General features: G+C 42.1%; 1 protein-coding gene across 1 annotated transcript; it reads right to left on the minus strand.

The window, feature by feature from the left end:
• Positions 1-859: 859 nt before the first annotated feature.
• On the minus strand, positions 860-18,888 carry TSPAN7 (tetraspanin 7). Its single transcript, XM_031557125.1, has 7 exons — positions 18,700-18,888; positions 16,467-16,541; positions 14,359-14,454; positions 13,049-13,204; positions 8,706-8,789; positions 2,195-2,267; positions 860-1,927 (listed from the first exon to the last, which is right to left on the minus strand). Exons 1-6 carry the CDS (start codon positions 18,709-18,711, stop codon positions 2,199-2,201), a joined length of 492 nt encoding a protein of 163 aa, XP_031412985.1. The 5' UTR covers positions 18,712-18,888; the 3' UTR covers positions 860-1,927; positions 2,195-2,198.
• Positions 18,889-19,292: the final 404 nt, after the last annotated feature.

Consider the following 19,292-nt stretch of genomic DNA (forward strand, 5'->3'; position numbering starts at 1 on the left):
GAGAGAGAAGGGAGATGGGAAAATTGCTTTTGTGAGCGCTTCATTTGATCAAAGGTGGTTATTTGGTTTGTAGGAAAAAAGGAATAGAAATGCTTCTATGAGATAAGCAGGATTTGGTGTGCAACAGCTCTCAGCCTGAGCTGTTCAGATCTTGAAAGTTCGGCCCCTCTTCGGCTATGGGCGAGCCCACAGCTTTCACATCAGGCATGTAAGTGCGTCTGCTTGAGGTAGGGAAGTGCATTTCCGCAGGATACGTACCACGACGTTCTCTGCTTGCTATACCTGCATGGTGGTGAGGGAACAGCTCAGACACAAAGGACCTTCAGCTGGAAGTCAGGGCATCCCCAGCCACCAGAGGCTTCTGCAACAGAGCACACTGCGGGCTCCTCAACATGCAGTGCTCCTCTCACACAGACGTACTCAGCCTTTGCGCATCCGATGAGAAAGAGATAAAGGCTTTTCCATGAATGCAGCAGAGATGGCTGTGATCCCCCCCCATCCCTCTTCCCCCACCCACACGCTCACCAAAATCAAAGAGAAATGCGGCGCAAAGGACGGGATAATTAAACGCTGCAGATTGTATCAGTCACAAGAAGAGAATTTGCAAAGCAGAGGGTATGTATTTGTCACATGGTGAAACCAGCTGTGGAAGGTTTTTCTCAGAGCTTTGAAACAATTCCAGCTCTTCTTTTTTTTTCTTTTTTTTTCCCAGAGTAATAACATTTTTCTGTCAAAAACAAGTTGGTTGTTAAAATATGCATAAAGGCATGTCACTCCAAGCTGTGCACTCGTGTTTCATTTTCACTTCCCCCCTCAAAAGAGTTTTGTTATGACTAAAGAACAAAAAGGAAGCAGCAAGAAATCTGTAATGGTTCCATTTATTAATACATATATCACAAATACTCACAATATCAATGCATTCTCGTTGGCATGCTAGACAGAGGCATTATTAAAAAAGTCCTATTGTTTTTTTAAAAAGGTTTTAAATTTTTGCTTTCCCCCAAAAATATTCCATATGCCTGTTGGTGGTGGTGTCTGTGAGTTTTTTGTTGTTTCTATTTTGATTTGATTCAACGATGTACTTGGTGGCTGCAACCTCAATGCAAAAAAGAAGAAAGAAAAAGAAAGAAGAGGAAAAAAGTCCGAAGGCCGCGGTACAGCACGGTTCAATTAGTTCATAGCTATCTAATAAAAATAAAGGGAGCAAAATTACTGCCTTCACAGTAAGCGACAACACAGCTTCATAACAGTATTACACAGGATCAGGTTCAGAGGCAAAATGCACTAGACGAAGCCTACTGGGATACGCACTGGGCATACAACACTGAGTAAGAATCAAAGATGTCGAAGAACACCGGGAGGAACGGTTCCCTTCAAGCACAACATTTTAACATCGTTTTCAAGTATCTTTATGTTATGTTACCGATTCCTTTGTCTGCGGGGAAGGGGAGCGGGGAAGGGGGAAAGGGTGAAAACCTTAGTAAAGCATAAACAAACCAAGAAATTAAGAGAAACCCAAAAGAATACATAGTTCATATACCGGTTTATATGAATGTGTGCAACACTTATTAACCATGGTGAAAGGCTAATCGTGCCCTCCGGTCACTACATGCACAGCCTGATCGATGCTGTTAATGAATTACCTGTGTTAACTTACAATGCAACTACAGCGTGACCAAGAGCGCGCCGTCCTGGCCCAGGGGTCGGCTCTGGGCGCACGGCGGTGCTTCACAGGATGGTACACTACGCATGGGGCAGGTCGGGAGGTTGGGGGGAGGCGAGTGTGCGCGCGCGCACGTGCTTGCTTGGGGGGGTGTGCGTGCGTGCGTGCGAGAGACAGTGTGTGCTATAACATTCGTGTCAGTCTTTCTTGAACGCTGCAGTTCCTGATCTTGGGACAGGCGCTGGGCTTCACGCTTCCGAAAGACTGGATGAAGGGACAAAAGACAAGAGGTGGGTCGGTTTGGGTGCCAGCAGCAGGTATTGTGCTCTCTCTTTTCAAGAGGGAAGCTGAAGTGGCGAGACAGTCAATCGTACATCCTCCCTCTCCCCCTCCTTCCTTCCCCCCCTTTCTTTTTCAACCAGACAGAACGCTGGAATAAAAAACACAAAGCAAGACATCACATGGGAAGACTAAATTCTTGATTATTGTGTCGCTTGTCCACTACCTTTAACACAAGAAGGAAAGGCTCACCTTGTTACACCATCTCATACTGGTTAGCAGTAATAAACCGGGACAGGCAGCATGCCAGCAGCATCCCGATCAACTGTTTCAAACAAGAACGGAAGAAGTTAGTTTGAGTGAGTGCAGAGCAAAGGAGAGGCTGTGGTAAGCAGAGACTTCACGTTCTGGTGCTATCGCCCACAACGGAACTTATCCCCTACCCTCTGATCAGAGAAATAGCATTAAAATTTCTTGTCCTTCCTCATGAGATCTTTCTCTTGATCATTATCAAAGCCTCTTTGTTTGATAGCACATATTTTACTACTTTCCCATCCCGCTGCCACTGCCAGCCCAGCACAGGCAGGATACCTGATGGGCTGCTGCCTGGCTGCATTTCACTCACCCATTCCACTCAGTTCCTGACCCCCCCGAGCATTTATGCTTTCTTTACAAATGATGCAGCACTCGATAAATGAACACTATAAATCTGGAAATTATTAAAAAAAAAAAAAGCCTTTCATTATTCCCTTGGATATAACTCAGATTATTGAAAACAGATCCCTCATCTCCACCCTTCAATAAACTCTCAGTCATTTTAACGTTTTGCCTATTGCAATTTGTTAGCGTTTCTTCCATATGCTAACGGCGTTAATGCGCTATACATAATTCAGCCTCATTTTTCTCATTTGGACTGGTCAATTAATTAACTCATGAGCATATCCAGATTGTCACAGTTCATCAGCAGCCACGGGGCGAGGCGAGGGGGCTGCCTCTGCGGGAGTATCAGCCTTTCCTTGACCTTGCTCCAACCAGCTGCAGTGGCTCTTGCTAACGCTTGGGGCGTCCCAGCTGCTCCAGCTCCCAGCTAGCTTTTTTGGGACTGGCTTGTGCTCAAGAAGGCAGACTCTGCTGCAGGAGCCTTGCACAGCTGAGTGACTCAACACATGTCGCAGCTGAGCTGGCATAAGCCCAGAGCGAGGCCAAGCTGGGGTACCACACATCCAGATAAACTGCTTTATGCCCCTAAGACCTCATATCTCTGGTCGAGCCATACTTCACTATGTGGAAATTTGCTACTACCTCTCCCTCTCCTATTTCAGAGACTGCCTGATTGCCAGCCAGCACAACCGCCCCAGGAGCAGCATGGCACAAGTGGTGGGTGTCAGATCACATCCCGCCATGACTATGCTAGGCACCTCCAAAGGGCATGGAGTCATCAGCCTGAACCTCTACCAGCTCCATCCAACACGCAAACACCAATTTCGGCACCAAGTAACAAGGATGATACTGCTTTGGTTATAACTGGACTTGGGTCACAGGTAACACTTCCTGAACGGCCTCCAATACAAATCTCAGCCACTAGGTTTTGGGGGCTATATTATCACAGATGCTGAGAGAGATGTGGGTGCCAAAAACCCTCCACAGCTTTGAAAATCTCACTTGATAGCAAGAAGACATTTTAGCCACGTTGAAGCCTTTTCTGCTTCATGTCTTTAGACAGATGTTCCTGCAGAAAACTTGGTAGCTAGAGTGCTCAAGGCTTGCCTGTGACCAGTGTCGCCAACAATTTGTTGTTGTTGCAGACAGTATGACACAGAGTGTCCCTTCTGGTGACGGACCTTGGTGTCATTTACCCTCAAAAGGTTTGGGAAAGGCCAGAGAAGATCTGGCTGTCCTCCAAAGGACAGGAGTATAGTAGGCACGGTGGTTCAGACTGACAGAAAACTCAGCTGGAAATCAATAATACTAAGATGCTGGTAGATCCTACACCTACTCTTTGCAACATTATCCAGCAACTGACCCAGAGGTGGTTTTGTTGTACTTAATCCCATGTTTGCAGTCTGAAAGGCTTGTTGCAGAAGACCTCTCCCAGCTAACCTCAATCACTGATTCTTCTCTTTCATGGAGGCTGCAACTCTCTAGTATGTAGCTGGCAAAGTTTCACAGCACTTGCAAACACGTGATCATGTTTTGGTGTAAGCAAGTGACTTGTAAGATGAATGACAGGTTACACATGAATGCACAAATGTCTTTCTGATCTCTGGTCTGCTCTTTAACTCTTGGCCTTGATTATTTATGCTGGTTTATGCACTTAAGTAGTTATAGTACCATAATATTCAACTTCTGTATTTCAAAACAATAGGGTGCATATCAAGCTATTGCATACACTGATTTTATAAGGCACTTTGAGCTATCGCTAGGACACAGCAGAGCCGTAACAAATATCTTAGAATTACTTTGAACTCATAAAAGTGTGTATTTTACAAGGTATGTCTTCTTTCTCACTTTTTCTTTTTCTCTCCTCTCTTCTAAGATTAGCTTTGACTCCTGAAATACTAAATGAAAACCAGAAGGTTCACTTTGATACCTCTGGTCTTGCCATAGGAAACTGGAAAATGTGGACAAATTCTTTGGGTTAGAGCAATGGAAAACCAACATCCCTCAGGCATATCTTCTTTACAACCATCCTATTGGCCAAAGTTCATTCTAGGAAGCACAATGCAGTACATGCCCTTTTCATTTCTCCATGATATGTAGGACTAATCTTAGACATACTTTAGATGTGATCACTGAAATCTATCCACAACAATTTCCTAGCAATCTTATCTCTTTTCACACACACAAAGACTGTCTTTCACAGGAATTAACAGTGAAAGCTGTCCTGCAGGACGTATTTATATCTTATTATACTGAAGAGAAACTGAAGTGTGATTTGAATTTCTTCTTTATTTTGGTTCTCTGTATTTTCACCATTTCTCATTCATTGGAGCTACACTGAAGTCTACAAATACAGATATGTTGAAGTAATGGTGAATTCATCAGGGTACTGGGTAACCTAAAATCACTTATTTTATCTGTCAGGAATAATAGTGTAGTTCAATGATTTACCTTGCCATATTCTCAATATGCAGAGTTTCAAGCAACCAGGGTCCCTACCTCTGTTTTAGAAGACATGATGTTTTCCATGCCATGTGCCTCATACCCAAGTCAGCCTCCTGTGCACTGATACATCCTTGGCACAGGTCCTATCTCCATACTCAATCCACAGCAGTTGGTCTTCACAAGCAGCAGACTTAGTCCTACATCAGATTTCAAGTCACACACTGGATCCCAATACAGGTCTAGCTCCCCAGCCCTTGCAAAAGGGGCAATACTCTTCTCTGGGGTCCTGTGCCAGGACCAAGCCAAGTATCAGCTTCCATGTATTTGGCAGGAGTTGAATTAGACAAAGTGGATGATGCCTGTGCCAGAACTGTGTCCACAATCAGTAAAGATACCCACATGTGAGAGGGCAGGTGGGTTCTGCACTACACAGAGGGACTGAAGTCACATGAGAACTCGTATACAAATGGGAGCTGTATATACATGTCAGTGTCTGATTTCGAGCATATGGACAGCACCTGGATTCCAATCCTTCAGTAGAGAAAGGGAGAATGTGGCCCCAACAACACACTGAGAGTTTCCTACTCAGTAACCCTAAAGCAAACGCAGTCCATAACCCCTCCTACAAACCCTCTCTCTTTCACCCTGCACTGTAGTTTTCTCTAGGAAACAGCTCTTCACCATCTATGTTGCTTGCATTCTTTTATTCTCTGTTGGGCAGAACAGAACCATCATTTTGCTGCTCTGAAGAGCACCTGCTAACCTGAAATTATTCCAGCTGGGAGTAAGCGTTGGCATCTGATTGCAAAAACAATCAAATGGTGTTTTATTATTATTATTTCGAACCCAAGAAGCAGTGCCTGCTTCTGAGCATGCAATGTCAGCAACACAGCAGATTTTTTTAAAACTCTGACTCTGACTGGGAGATCTGTGCCAAGCCTGCAAGATGTGTAATGCTGTTACATCAGCTTTCCCTGTTTTGGAGAATCAGCACATTCTTCATGTTAGTCAACCTCACCAGCTAACAAATCATCTGAAGGAAAGGCCCCTTGAGCGTGCTTTGCTGTAGAAGAGCAACACGATCTAATTTCTCTTTTATTTAGATTAAAACTATTCTCAGTAGGAAGAGCGAAACCCCGCCTACAGCTGGAACACTGCCTGGCATCACTGCCAGCTGGGGTTAACCTGAAAGCAATTTGTAAACACCATTCCTAATCGGGTCCAACAAAATGGGTAAGTCACTAAATGATACCTGTCCACCTTCTATTCTTCACACACCAGGAGAGCATTTTTCTCCCCTATAGCACCTCTCTTCTCCTTTTCACACATTCACAAACACCCTGAGCAGACCTTTTCCACCCTGGGATATCTCCTCAGCGTGCCAGAGCTTGTGTTTAGGGAAGGGAGTGACATCCCAGCTGGTAGCAAGGCTCACATTGCCATTAGGCAGGGCGACCTGCCAACACCACAACTAAACATAATTTGGGTTTCACTTGGAGACACAGCAGCAAAGAGCACTCCCTGCTGTGCTGCCTGCAGCACTGGGACTCATCTTCCCTTAGGCCAAAAGCCTCCTGTTTTGGGGACCATACTCTATATACGTTGCCTGCCCTTGCTGCGGCATTGCCTTCCCATGTCACATTCACAGACAACTGACAACCCAGACTAAGCATATTGACACATTCCAGAATACTAACAGTTCCAGCCCAACTCTTCCTACAGTCTCCCTCCTAGCTGCGAGCATCTTTCAGACAAGAAAAGATGTTTATTTTTCTATCCTATGTATGGTAGACTGATCAAAGTGTGTCATATGACATCAGTCCTGATTGAGGAACTTGCCCCAGCAGCATATGAATTACTCAAAAAGTTCTACTTATTCTATTTTTTTGGAGAATTTGACATGAGACAATTAACAAGATGCTATATAGCCTTCTAGCTGCCTAGAATCCGAAGTGAAATAGAGAGTTCAGAGTTCTACATCAGCAATCAAGACATAATCAAGGTAGGAAAAGAGTATCAAGATAACTGCAACCACTCAGCAAGAACTGCAAAAGTCTGTTTTTTTAAGACCAGTGGTTTTTCTGCTTCTGAACCCCAAAGTGGTGACACCCACAGACACACTCTGGCTGGCTGGAGCTATGGCAAATCAAGTTTTACACTCATATAAAACAGGATGTAAGGCAAAGTGTGGGGCCTCTCACGCCTAACATCCAAGCAAGAAGGAATCAGGTTTCCTTGGGCAGAGATGCCCAAGGTAGAGTCAGCAACAGGTCTGAGCCCATCCATTTTCAGGACTATCCAGAGCTGTGCATATGTTGACCAAGAGGACATGGTGGTCTTTTTCTACAGGGTTTGGGAACACTTACTCTGAAGAACCACAGTAATTGCTGAGCAAATTAAGCCCCAGAGAGCTCTGACTAAAGCACCGTGCAGCCAAGCACAGGATGACCATGTGGGGTAGCAAGGGCAAGAGAGCAACTACATCCCATGCATTAATTCACTTACCCATCACCTGCAGCAGCAGTGGAAAATCACTTATTCTAGTGCAGCACAGTGTAAATTTACATCTTGCAAACTGAATTCATGAGTTTTAAGAAGTCAAATAATGTGTTGTAGCAGTTCATTTTTTTCATGCACTGGATAAACCTGAGTCATTCAACAGATACACTTCCAGTATTGCCTCAGGAAACAGACTGTTAATGCTGTGTGAATGAGGCAAGTAGAAGTTGCATGACAATTTTTGAATATGGCACTTGCAGTCATACCACATAATATCCACGAGAGAAGGCAGCCTGCCTCTCCTAAATAACTGGCTTGGACATCACATACATTGTCACACAATTCACTGCAATGTTCTGAAAGCAGTTTCTCACTGCTGGTATATCCACCCCTCTCAATCTTGCCCATCTCCAAGAAAGTCCTTGCCATCAAACATGAAATGATGAGCATAAAGGAGCATAGGACTTGCTGAAAGATGTAGGTGTTTTCCTGCCACTTCTTGATAAAATGGTTCTGACTAGCCTTTCAGTTTCCCCAACTCTTGGCTAGGAAAAGGCAGTTTGGATACTAGGGACAAGCAAAAACTTCTTTAGCTCTCCTCTTATCCTTCATATGCCAAACATTTTGGTGCAGGCAAGGAGCTGGTTTAATAACCTGGTTTTGGCAGATTTCTGTTCTGAGAGTTTGCAGCTACAAGGAAAAAAAATCAGTCACCAAACCCAGTGCCCCTTCCAGGCTCTTTTTTCCCTTCGCCAGGCTGGGGAGGCCTGAAGTGCCTTATTTGTATTCTTCACTCCTTTAAAAAACAGTAAGAGTGCTTAGAAGATAGAAGCTTATCCAAACAATGGACAAGCTATTTGTCTTCTTTGCTGTTTATGCTCCATTTAAGCCAATGTTTTATTGGGTTAACCTCTATTTGACCCAGTGAAGGGACAAGTTGTTTTCCTTGAGCTAGTCATTAGCTCTACCGTAACTGATATTCCCAAGGAGAAACTTCATTTAAGTTGAAAAAAAGAAAAATCAATGAACAGATGACCTCAGGACTAACGAGCATGCTGAGTTCAGTCCCTTACATAATCCCTCCTTCCTTGAAGTCAGGATAAAGAGAGAGAGAGAGAGGGGGAAAAAAAGTGGGGGAAGGAAGCGTTCATGCACTTACCTGTGAGAATGCAATTCCAAAAGCAACTCCAGCTATAATTCCCATATTTGTCTCCATAAAACTGGTCACCAAATCATAACAGCCCTAGAAAACAAACATCATCATTCCTTGTACAGATCTTCCCTGGCACGCATGCATGCATACATACACACATCTCATTTCAGATGTTCTTGGATTAGATGATATTTTTTGCTGTTGTTTCCAACAAAGTCGCCTTTTTATTTAATAGGATTTCTGAATGAATGATGGAACAAAATGATGTGACAAAAATGGCTCTTTTTACAAAAATTTGCATTGGAATATTTTTAAAAGCTATGCTGCACTCATTTTTATAGGTCTTATTAAAGGAACTGCAGTTTGCATTGATTGAATAAACATCAATATAGCTTTGATCTGAAACCATAGCAATAACAACATATAGTAATATTATAATACAATATAGGTGTCAAAAATGAGTAAATGAAATTGATCTCCTGATATTCCAGATGTTTAATACAAGCATGCTTGAAGTATCCTGTGAGGCATTCTGCTTGCCATCATCTGTCAGAGAAACCAGACAAGATATGGAGCAGCATCCAACTCTACACCATCTAATGAAGTTATCAATCATTTGTATGAAACTTCCTTGTCTGTTTGCTCCAGGACATACAATAATCTGTCCAACTTCCCAAACCCAATTTTATATCTCCGGCTCAAACCCTGACTCACCAGCTGACCTGCTTCCTCATACCTCTCAGTTCATAGCACATACCAAAAAATTCATACATGTAGCTGCCCTTCTCTGGGACAGGCTATTTTGAGACGTCCCCATCATTACATTAACTTCATCTGAGCTTCTCCACTTGCCTACTCTTCCTTGAAACAAACAAACAAAAAACTTTGAAATTAGTTTCCCTAGTCTGTGGTCTCTAAAGGAATCTTTTTTTCTTTCATTACTAACCCACCTGCCCACACAATACAAAGCCATCTCTCGGCCCTTCTGCCACCATTACCCAAAAGATCAACAACACTCTCAGCATAAAGTCAGTCCCAAGGCATTGCATTTAATGTTAGAACTTTATCCACTTTATCAGAAGATGGAAATGACAGAAATAAGTGTGAGTTCCCTTTCCCAGTTTGGTCTCCAGTCCTGCTGGATATGCATCTCTGCCATTTGCCTTCTATCCACACTCCACTTTTGCAAACACTCAAGGAACTCTTTCTGTTATTTCAGAGGTGTCAAAAATGAGCAAACAAAGCTGATCTCCTAATATTCCAGATGTTTAATACAAGCATGCTTCAGGTGTCAAGTGAGGCATTCTGCTTGCCTTCATTTGTCAAAGAGACCAGGCAAGATATGGAGCAGCATCCAACTATGCTGTTTGAAAGAAATAACAGCTAGAAGGAAAGGACAGTGTCATCTGTTGCAGACAGGCCATTCATGGCCTAAATGATATCATTTCTCTAACCTCTTCTGTAATATCAGAGGACATTTTATATAATCCTGGGAGTAATGAAGTGGTAAACCTAATAACCACTACTAACCAAGGACCAGCACAGACATTATTCAGTTGTGAAATGTTTATGCATACAGATTAATTATGTCTTACAACACTGTACAATATGTCAAATTCAAGTTTGTATATTTAACATATCAAGCAACTATAGCTCTGTGTGTGTTCTACATATTATGAAACAAGATTAGATTTCTCAACCAGATCTTTCTGCCTGAAATCTCTTCTGTTCAACAGCCTTTGAGAGATGCAGCACCTAACAGCAATGGTAATTTGAAGGCAACAGAAGATCTCCTTAAAAACACATGCAAGAGAGATAGGTGTCATCACTCTCCCCATCTGAAGACTGTTTTCCCAAATCACAATATTCTGTTTCCTGAAGCGCATTGCATAAGTACAGTTCTTACAGTGCATGTGAGGAAGAGTGCAAGAAGCACTCAAGAGATGCATATGCAGTACAAATGCATGTGAAGCTGTGTGCATGCATCTGGATGCTGATTCAGAAGACAAATTTATACAACATCCATCTTTTCCTTTATTAAGATTTTAGAGAGAAATAGTTCCTGAGATTTGTTGGTAAGAAACACTGAAAATTAAGAGCACTACAAGTTAATCTTAATTAGAGCTGTTAAAACTAGGTGTTAGTCCCACCTTAGATGAAGAAACTGACAGACTAAATGATATACCCAAGGTCACTAAGCAAGTCAGTGGCAGTGTTGGCAAAGAAAATCTGGGAGTGTTTTCTTTTAGTCCCTCAATTTGATCTTTAGTTAATCCTCTTGGATAGCTTATCAGTATTTCTCATAAACTACTGGTAACTTGATTAGCTCATCGACTAGAGCTTGTCCTACTGATCATTTTGCAGGATGCACCAAAAATCTGTATTTCAAATATACTGTTATAGGAACAGTAACAAGGATCTTCTGCAATGAGGAGAACATGCATTTTCATTTTTCTTCAAAACACACAGAGCAAAGTGCCAGAGGTAATGGCTTTTCATTCTTATCTGAAGTGAAACCAGAAGGCCACACAACCTTTTCTCACAATTTCCTTCTTATTTTTTGTGCCCCTTTCACATTTCACCTTGTTTGAGCATTAAGGAAAATTCCAAGATCTGACTGATGCGAAGTAGAAATCTTTACAACTTCTGAATACAAATGTCTATCTCAGAAAATTGGACACAGTTTTTCAGAAGTCACAGGACTTTCCAACTGAGGAATCAGCAGTTCTATTGGGTGACCTGGGCATTACACAGAAGACACAAGCTGAGGAGTAAGCATGGCTAGAAGTGACTCACTAGCACTGGACTAACACAAGTTCATTCATCAGCTGCTCCTTACAAAATCTGTGGGTGACCTTTGCCAAGAGAACTCACAAATGGACAGAGAGTCCTCAGTGCAACACTACACTTGGCAGTGAAAACGCAAATGGCACCTGCACAGTTATGCAGCCTGGAAAGGGTCAAAGCATGTGGCCATCCCAAACTGGACCCCCTGGTAGAGGACAGGACAGTTTCTGAGGATGCATACACACCAGAACGCTTTCCTGCAGGGGATCTGGCTGTACTGCAGCTCCCCTAGGTCCACCTTTATCCTGCCTCTCACCATGTTTCCACTCCGATGAAAATAGAAAGTTACTACAAGTTCACAAAGTGAAAATGAATGGACTTGATCGTCCCTTATGTTCTATATATATGTATCTTATGCAATCCAGCAGCATTACTTTGCTGGCGACTACTGTGAGTTTCGTAACAGATGGATGTCGCTACTGCTCCATGTACATCTGCAACAAGTGGCTCCCACTAAACTATTACAGAAAATAAAGTGTTCAGAAGAGAAAAAGTCATTGGGAAATAATCCTCTACTATCCCTTTGTTAATACGTGCTAGAAAATGTTGTCCGCTTGACTGCTCTTCAAAGAAAGATGATGCAGGCTGTGCTCAGCCACCATTCCAACTTTTTGATCCACAGGTGACTGACTGAGGTAAAAAAGACAGAAACAGAAAACAGAAAGGTATGTCTGTATTTTCTCCATTTTCCCTATTTTCTTCTTTTTCCCTTCTTTTGTGTATTCAGCTCTGAAAACAAAAATAGCAAAGAAAATAATCCTTAAGTCAAAGCGAGGTACGCCACAACTTAGCTTGGTAAATAGGCTACAAACAATTCATTTTATCAATAAATTGTTTGTTCCCTCTTGCAAATTTTGAATAGAAAGAATTGATGATGCACCAGTACTTCAGGGGAAAACTTGAGTTGTATTTCTCCAGCGCTGCGTCTGCTACACGTGCTGCATTGTTTGCCCTTTACTCTTCCTTTCTCTGTGTCCTTATTTCCCAGTTATTCCTTTCCTCCCTGTTTTTCTAACCTGATTTCCTACTCCTGTTCTGCTTTCCCATAGTTATGCCCTATGACTGATATTTCTACTGGAACACAAGCAGGAATAAAACCTATCCTTCCCTCCACCTCACTACAAAAAAGATCAGCATTCAGCAGAAGAGTGCAGAGAAGCAGTGACAGACCTGGCTCTTAAGGGCAAACACGTGCTGCATGCACTCTTGGCCTGGTCAGCATTGCTTCTGTGTGCAGTGCAGTACTCAAATCAGTGTTATAAGGAAGGGGAACAAATTTCCTTCTTATCAGAAATGTCACTGCTACCAGTCATTTGAGAAAGGTCAGATTAAGGAATTTGAAAGCAAGAATGAGGCAAAGCCCATTGTTACCATCACTCCACCCCAGTACACATTCTTATCAACTACCACGTGAAATGAAATGCCATTACAAGCAGCCATATGCTCCACTGACATACTAGGTACTTTCATAACATTTTCCACTGGCACAACATTTCTAGTACCTTCTGGTTTACTTTAGTGGCAGCCACGGTCATATTGCGCAGATCCTGAGTATTGCAGTCACTGGAGTTCATGCAACAGCTTGTAGGGATGCCATGTTTGAAGAAGTAAGGGCTGGTGCTCCAGTTGGTATAGCTCTGAATGCCACAGCAGCTCAGCTGTGGGAAAAAAGAGGTAGATTTAACAAACAAACAAACAAACAAACAAACAAAATCAAAAAAATTGGATATTGAAGTCTTATTTCAAATTTTCTTCAAAACTCCCACTTTCCTCAAGTCTATACTTACTTGGTTTCTGCTGCTAAACAAGAATAATCAGAGCCTTGTACCCTTTTTACATGTCACCCATGAGTACCTATAAGTAGCTACATCTGCTTTCTTCTTTGGAAAAAATACACTCAGTTTCTTCTGTTAACTCATCGGTCTCCTCTGCCAGCCATTCATTGTGCTTTGTGAACAAAACAGCTGCAGCTGATGAATGATGCAGGATACTAGATAATAAAAAAAAAGTCTGATCCAGCTCAGATCTACAATGTTTTATAATCCTAATGACAGATTCCCTGAACAATAAGGGCTGCCCAGTGCCCACCACTCTTAAAGAAAAAACTGTCTCCTAACTGTAGTTCAGAATCTGGGGTCAAACATCTCATCTTTATTGGGCAGTTTGTACTGAGCTCATTAAAATTTAGCAATCTTGTACAAGCATGTCAGATTCAATACTTTTTATTTTGATTTTTGCCAGTCTCTAATTTGGGCTCACATCGGTTTATCTGAATCAATTGTAAAAAGTTTCCATCCCACTGGTATATATGTTTTCTAACATCAGCCAGGCACAAGATTAGAAGTAATTGCAATCAATTTGACAGAACAACAGCATTAAGAGTATGGTGCTGCTGCAATATTGTTTTTGAAATATTGACATTTAGTATCTCCTGATGCCTTGGGCACGGCATCCAGCAAATCTCCTAAACAAAATAGGGCATGCTTCGTGAGACAACTATTCTACAACTGGTAGATGCTCTGGGCAAAAGCTAGTTTCACTGGTGCGTATGGTAAAGTTCCCATTAACTCTGCCAGAGCAGCATGTCATCTCAAGCATACAGAAACCTAATTTCATATAGTAAAAAAAACAGACACACAAACAGGCAGGGCTATAATCAGAAATGTGAAGCAAGACCAAACCTTAAAGGCTGAATTTCGCTTGCAAAATACAGCTTGCAGATTGAGACGTTGGCACTTCATGTTCTGTGATCAAATGTGAAAGTATGCTTTGTCTCTCTTTATTCATTTTTAATATCCAATTTCAGACTTACACTTTCCTGTACATTATCCACTGCATGGCTCCGCTCATCATTCTTGTTGTAATTCTGGATTGCTTCAGTGTATGTCCTAAGGAAGGTATCCTTGATCTAAGAGGGCGAGGAAGAAAAAACAACCACCAGTGAAAAATGAAGGGCATAACATCTGAGCACTAATTGCAGGAAATAAACACATTTTTAAACCTAAAAAGGCAAACTAAGGTAGCCCTTCAAACTCTTTTTAAAGTATGCTTTCAGAGATGGCGGAGGTCCTTCTTTACTGCCAGGAGTCTATTTTCCAAGTGGGGTATATTCAAAGAACACTACCCTGGCTAACTGCTTTAAAAACAGAAAACTGATGGTTTGGGTATTAATGTAAAAAAGTTATGTATTAAGAAGGTTTTTGGGAGGTTTGGGGCTTGTATGTACTGGTTCAGTTGAATCATGACTCTCTAGAAGCACAAGCAGACGGCAAAAGGATGGCTCCACAAATCACAGTTCAAAGCAAGTGCTTCAGGATCACAGGTCCTTGGCATGCAACCCTGCTAAGGTTTTAATCTTTCCTTTTTTTTCCCCAGCTCAAGAGAAAATCATTCGTTTCAAGGATTTTCTTTCCTTTTCAAGCTAACCAGCAACCCAGGAATGTGCAAAAATGTGACCACTGAAAGCAGACAAGAACTGTTAGTGGTTAACCAGGGAAGTCCCTTATGAAACACTAGGAACATGTGGAGAGGAAGCAGGTGGATGTACCACCATCAGCTGCAGGCACTCGGGGAAGTCAAGCCTGCCAGGTGTCTAAAAGGGGGTGGGAAAAGGACTTAACCTATGACAAGTATATCTTTTGTTGCTTTTTTCCCCAAATACTTTGCTTCAGCACTGAGTTTTAAAGAGGTTGCGTGAATCTCTCTGCTCAGAGGTACGTGATGAGAGCTGGAGTTTGGTGAAACTTCTTGACACAGCATGTGGCAGTGATTATGATGCCACAGCCCCAGGACATGGCCCATGCAGGGGGGTCACAGGTTACAGGCTACTGCCTCCAGACAAAAGAAGGTACGATGCTATCATTCTTACTTAGCACATCCTAAGGAACCAGGAGGGCACCAAGCACCTGGAGAACATCTCTAGCACACACGGCGAAATTGAGATCTCTCAGGGCAAGGTCAGGTACATCACTGCAAAAGGTGCTTCTAACAGGGCAGTAAAGGAGACAGGTAGGAAATGATTTGGTCAACCCACACTGTGGTGACCTTCACAAGAGACTGCCTCTGCCAAGGGGGAGCAGCAGTGTCACACCAAGGCTGCCAAGGCCAGATAAAATGGCAACCTTGAGCAGATGGACAGGTCTTTCAAGATCAAATTAAAAACCACCCACCACTTGTAAGAAACCAGAAAAATCCATACCAAGGGAATTCTCATGTCAAAAAAGGAGACTAGAAAAACTAATACAAAGAGAGAAGACTACGAAGGTCTCTGGGGCTTTGTTCTGGTTCAGCATTAATTGCATATAGATTTCATGGACTTAAAACCAGAGATAGACCTGATTACAGTGGATGCAGCAGAAGTGCTACTACAAATCATGGTTTTTTAAAGCTTCTTCCTGTCCCAGTTTCCTATCTCATGCTACTTCTAATCTCTCCCTATTCTCAGTATAAAAATACTACCCTATTCCACCTCCTCCCTGCAAAAAAAAAAAAAAGAAAAAAAGAAAAAGATTTACGAAACATCAAACATGCTCTGATGCAAAAGTGCTCTCTGCCTTATATAAACAAGTGCTTGCCTGGCTGAAGAAGCTGTGTTTAAGGAAAGTATTTAATCTGTTTTGCAGTCTTCAGCATCCGCAAAAGAGTAAAGAAGATCTTACATGATGGACACACAAAAACTGATAGCTCCAGAGTAAATACCAGACAGCTGAGGCCGAGAGCTTTGGCTAAATCCCTTCATTTGGAATCGCATCATTTTTAAGAGCTGTACACGTTATTGTTGAACATCAGCCACATCCCTGGAGATGCATATGGAGCTGCTGAACTCAGCGACCTACAAATTGTCCATGCTCCAGAGCGCTTCTCAGCAGCTCGTGCCCAGGGAGGCACTGCCACATGCAACCTCAGCACATTTCCACCTACCTCGTGGCGAAACACAAACCCTGAAATGCCAGCCACTAGTTCAGCCAGGAACACCAGGGACAAGAACATGGCATACTGAAAAGAAAGGAGGCATGAGAAGTCTGAGTATGACAGGCTTTTCTTTCAGCACAAATACTGTTCATCACAGAGTTTAATCTACAATTTCTGCTCTAGATACCATTTAAAGATGTTAACAAAGTCTACTTGAAGGCAATACATAGGCTACTGCACGAATATGTAGCATGTATTTGTACAACTCACAGATTACATGCACTTTCCAATTACTAGCTCTTCTGACCTTTCTGTTCCCGTATTTCTTAGCGTTCTCATATAAATTAAAACACACATTCCAGAGATGGATCACAAGTCACTAGGGTTTTGATCTTGCAGTAAGAAATACAAACAGACCCTTTTTATTTGCATGGCCCTCTGATAAAGTAAATAGGCTTCTCCAGGTGTTTTGGTTCACGTTTATCCATCCCTTGCTGCTAGATTGGGATTTCCAGCCTGACTCCTGAAGTTTCTGAAATGAATGAACTGACTGACTTCACTGGAAACATTCTCATGGGAATACTAGACAGATGCCCCTAACATTCTGCTGAGCCAAAGCCCATGTTTGAATTTAAGCAGCATTTGGATTCAGAGCTAAATAAACCTTGAGAACAGTAGCTTTCAGTGTAGCTCCTCTCACAAACTATGAAAAATACATGCAGGCCAAAAATATAAAAAAAAAAAGCAAAGAAATAAATGCAAAATGAGGTGGTAAAATGTGAAGTTGGGACTTAATCTTCTTGTGGGAAAATGACTTTTTGCACCATGTTCTAAATACTCAACAGTTACTCTAAAAAGGAAACAAATTAAATTCAGTCCTAAAAGGATGTAATGGAAAGAAGGAAATTTAATTTTAATTGAAGGTTGCTGGAGAAGGGAGGACAAAAGTGGAGACAGAGCAAGAAAAATCACTCTCCACAACTAATGCTGCTGTCACATCACTGTCTGTTTTCAGGCAAAGAAATAAGGTTTTGAAGTATTTCTCATGTGCACAATGAGAATAGAACGATCTGCTTGGAACAGCACCATGCCACGCTAAGTTAGAGGACATACCTTTAAACAAGTTATATGACTTATGGAGCAACCAGCAGAGCTTGATTTCCTATGGACTTTTATCTTCTTTCACTCTTTATTTCTTTCACATCTGGACTGCAATAACTCTGACAAGCCTATACACACGCCCTGACAACACATCACCAGTCAGAAACAGTAGTGCACCTTCAATAGCATCAGGTGTAAGAGCACATACCTGCTGTCAGTCTGCAGCACATGCTTGTGCCCCACTCTGCCACCACCTTAGCAAATTAACTCTCTTTACAATGCCCTTTTTAAGGGGAGAATCAGCTCATCCTCTTAGGAAATTGGCCCCAAAATACTTTTGGCAGCAGATGAGTTTACTGTCAAGATCTTTTCCATCACGTCAGTGTTTCACAAATGGTATTTCTACCCAACAAATGACTACATACGTACACATATAAGATTTTGCTCCTGAATATTCCTAAAATACACAGTCCGTGATACAGATTTGTTTAACTACTAGTAACTTTGCATTTTATAGTGAGAGAGGTTAAAGTGGACTGAGCGATGACTGCTGTACCTCTGCTTTGAGTAGCTCCATTCCACAGTGCTTTTGAGAGACGGAAAAACATATAGTACAGAGCTTTGTTTTCTGGGCTTGACATATTTTATTCGAGAGAATGTTAGGGAAAAAAACAAGGCTGGCATGCATTTAGAAAGTATCAAATGTTTGTCTGTAGATTTCACACCAGAGTATTAAAAAGACCCCCTTAATCTATATTTCAAATGCATGTCACATTTATGGTGCTGTGAACATTTTTAAGACTGTAAATACACCTGTCTGGCTCACGTAAGTACAGAATGGCCATAGAACTGGTCACGGAGTAATTCATCAGTGGCACTTTATCCTTGCTCTCAGCCACACGTGAGCCTGTATGCTGTGCAGTAGCAAAATTCATTCATACTCAGTCAACAACTAGCTTTGGCAGGTATTTTTTTTCACTTCTTTATCCAAAAGAAACATGTGTTGAACATTAAGATCCATAAAATCTAGATTCTGTGCCTAAAAAAACATGTTAACATCTGGTGAAGCTTGAGGTGGGAGTGAGAAATCATAACATATTGAAAAACCTTTTTCTGCACTTTGGCACTTCAACACACTTACCAATTTCAGCATCCATGGGCTGCCACGACAAGTGGCAAAGCAACCGAAAAGCCCGAAGACAATGATTGTGGTACCTGTCCCAATGAGCACATAGGGGGCATTGGTGGAGTTCTCTGCAATGAGAGAGATGTATGTGCCTAGAGTGAGCTTGCCCCAGACGCCGACTGCAAGAAGGATAACACCTGTGATCTGCAAAGCAAGAGGAGAAAGCTGTCAGGAGCTATCAGTGAAGACATCCAAATTCACATCCAACATAGTGATCCTGAAGAGACTCATCGGTGCTGTTCTGTTGGTAGTAGACCTAAAGACTTTTACTAACTCCAAAAGGGATGGACAGAAAAAAACATGATTTCAGTGTCTGGAGATGTTATATTAAGGCCACAAGCAGAGGTCAGACACCTAGGGCTAATCACTGCAAGGCTGATGATTGCCAAGGGAGAATAGAGAGCTTGCTGGTAGCCCCACTCTGGATAGGAACAGGCTCTCTGTTCTACAGCATGCCAAGAAAGGTGATCAAATCCATCTATCTTACCAAAACCCAGCAACTGTCCATACTTGAGCTTTGCCACAAAAAATGAACAACCACCAAATTT

This window comes from Meleagris gallopavo, chromosome 1 (assembly GCF_000146605.3).
Source record: "Meleagris gallopavo isolate NT-WF06-2002-E0010 breed Aviagen turkey brand Nicholas breeding stock chromosome 1, Turkey_5.1, whole genome shotgun sequence".
Lineage (NCBI taxonomy): Eukaryota > Metazoa > Chordata > Aves > Galliformes > Phasianidae > Meleagris > Meleagris gallopavo.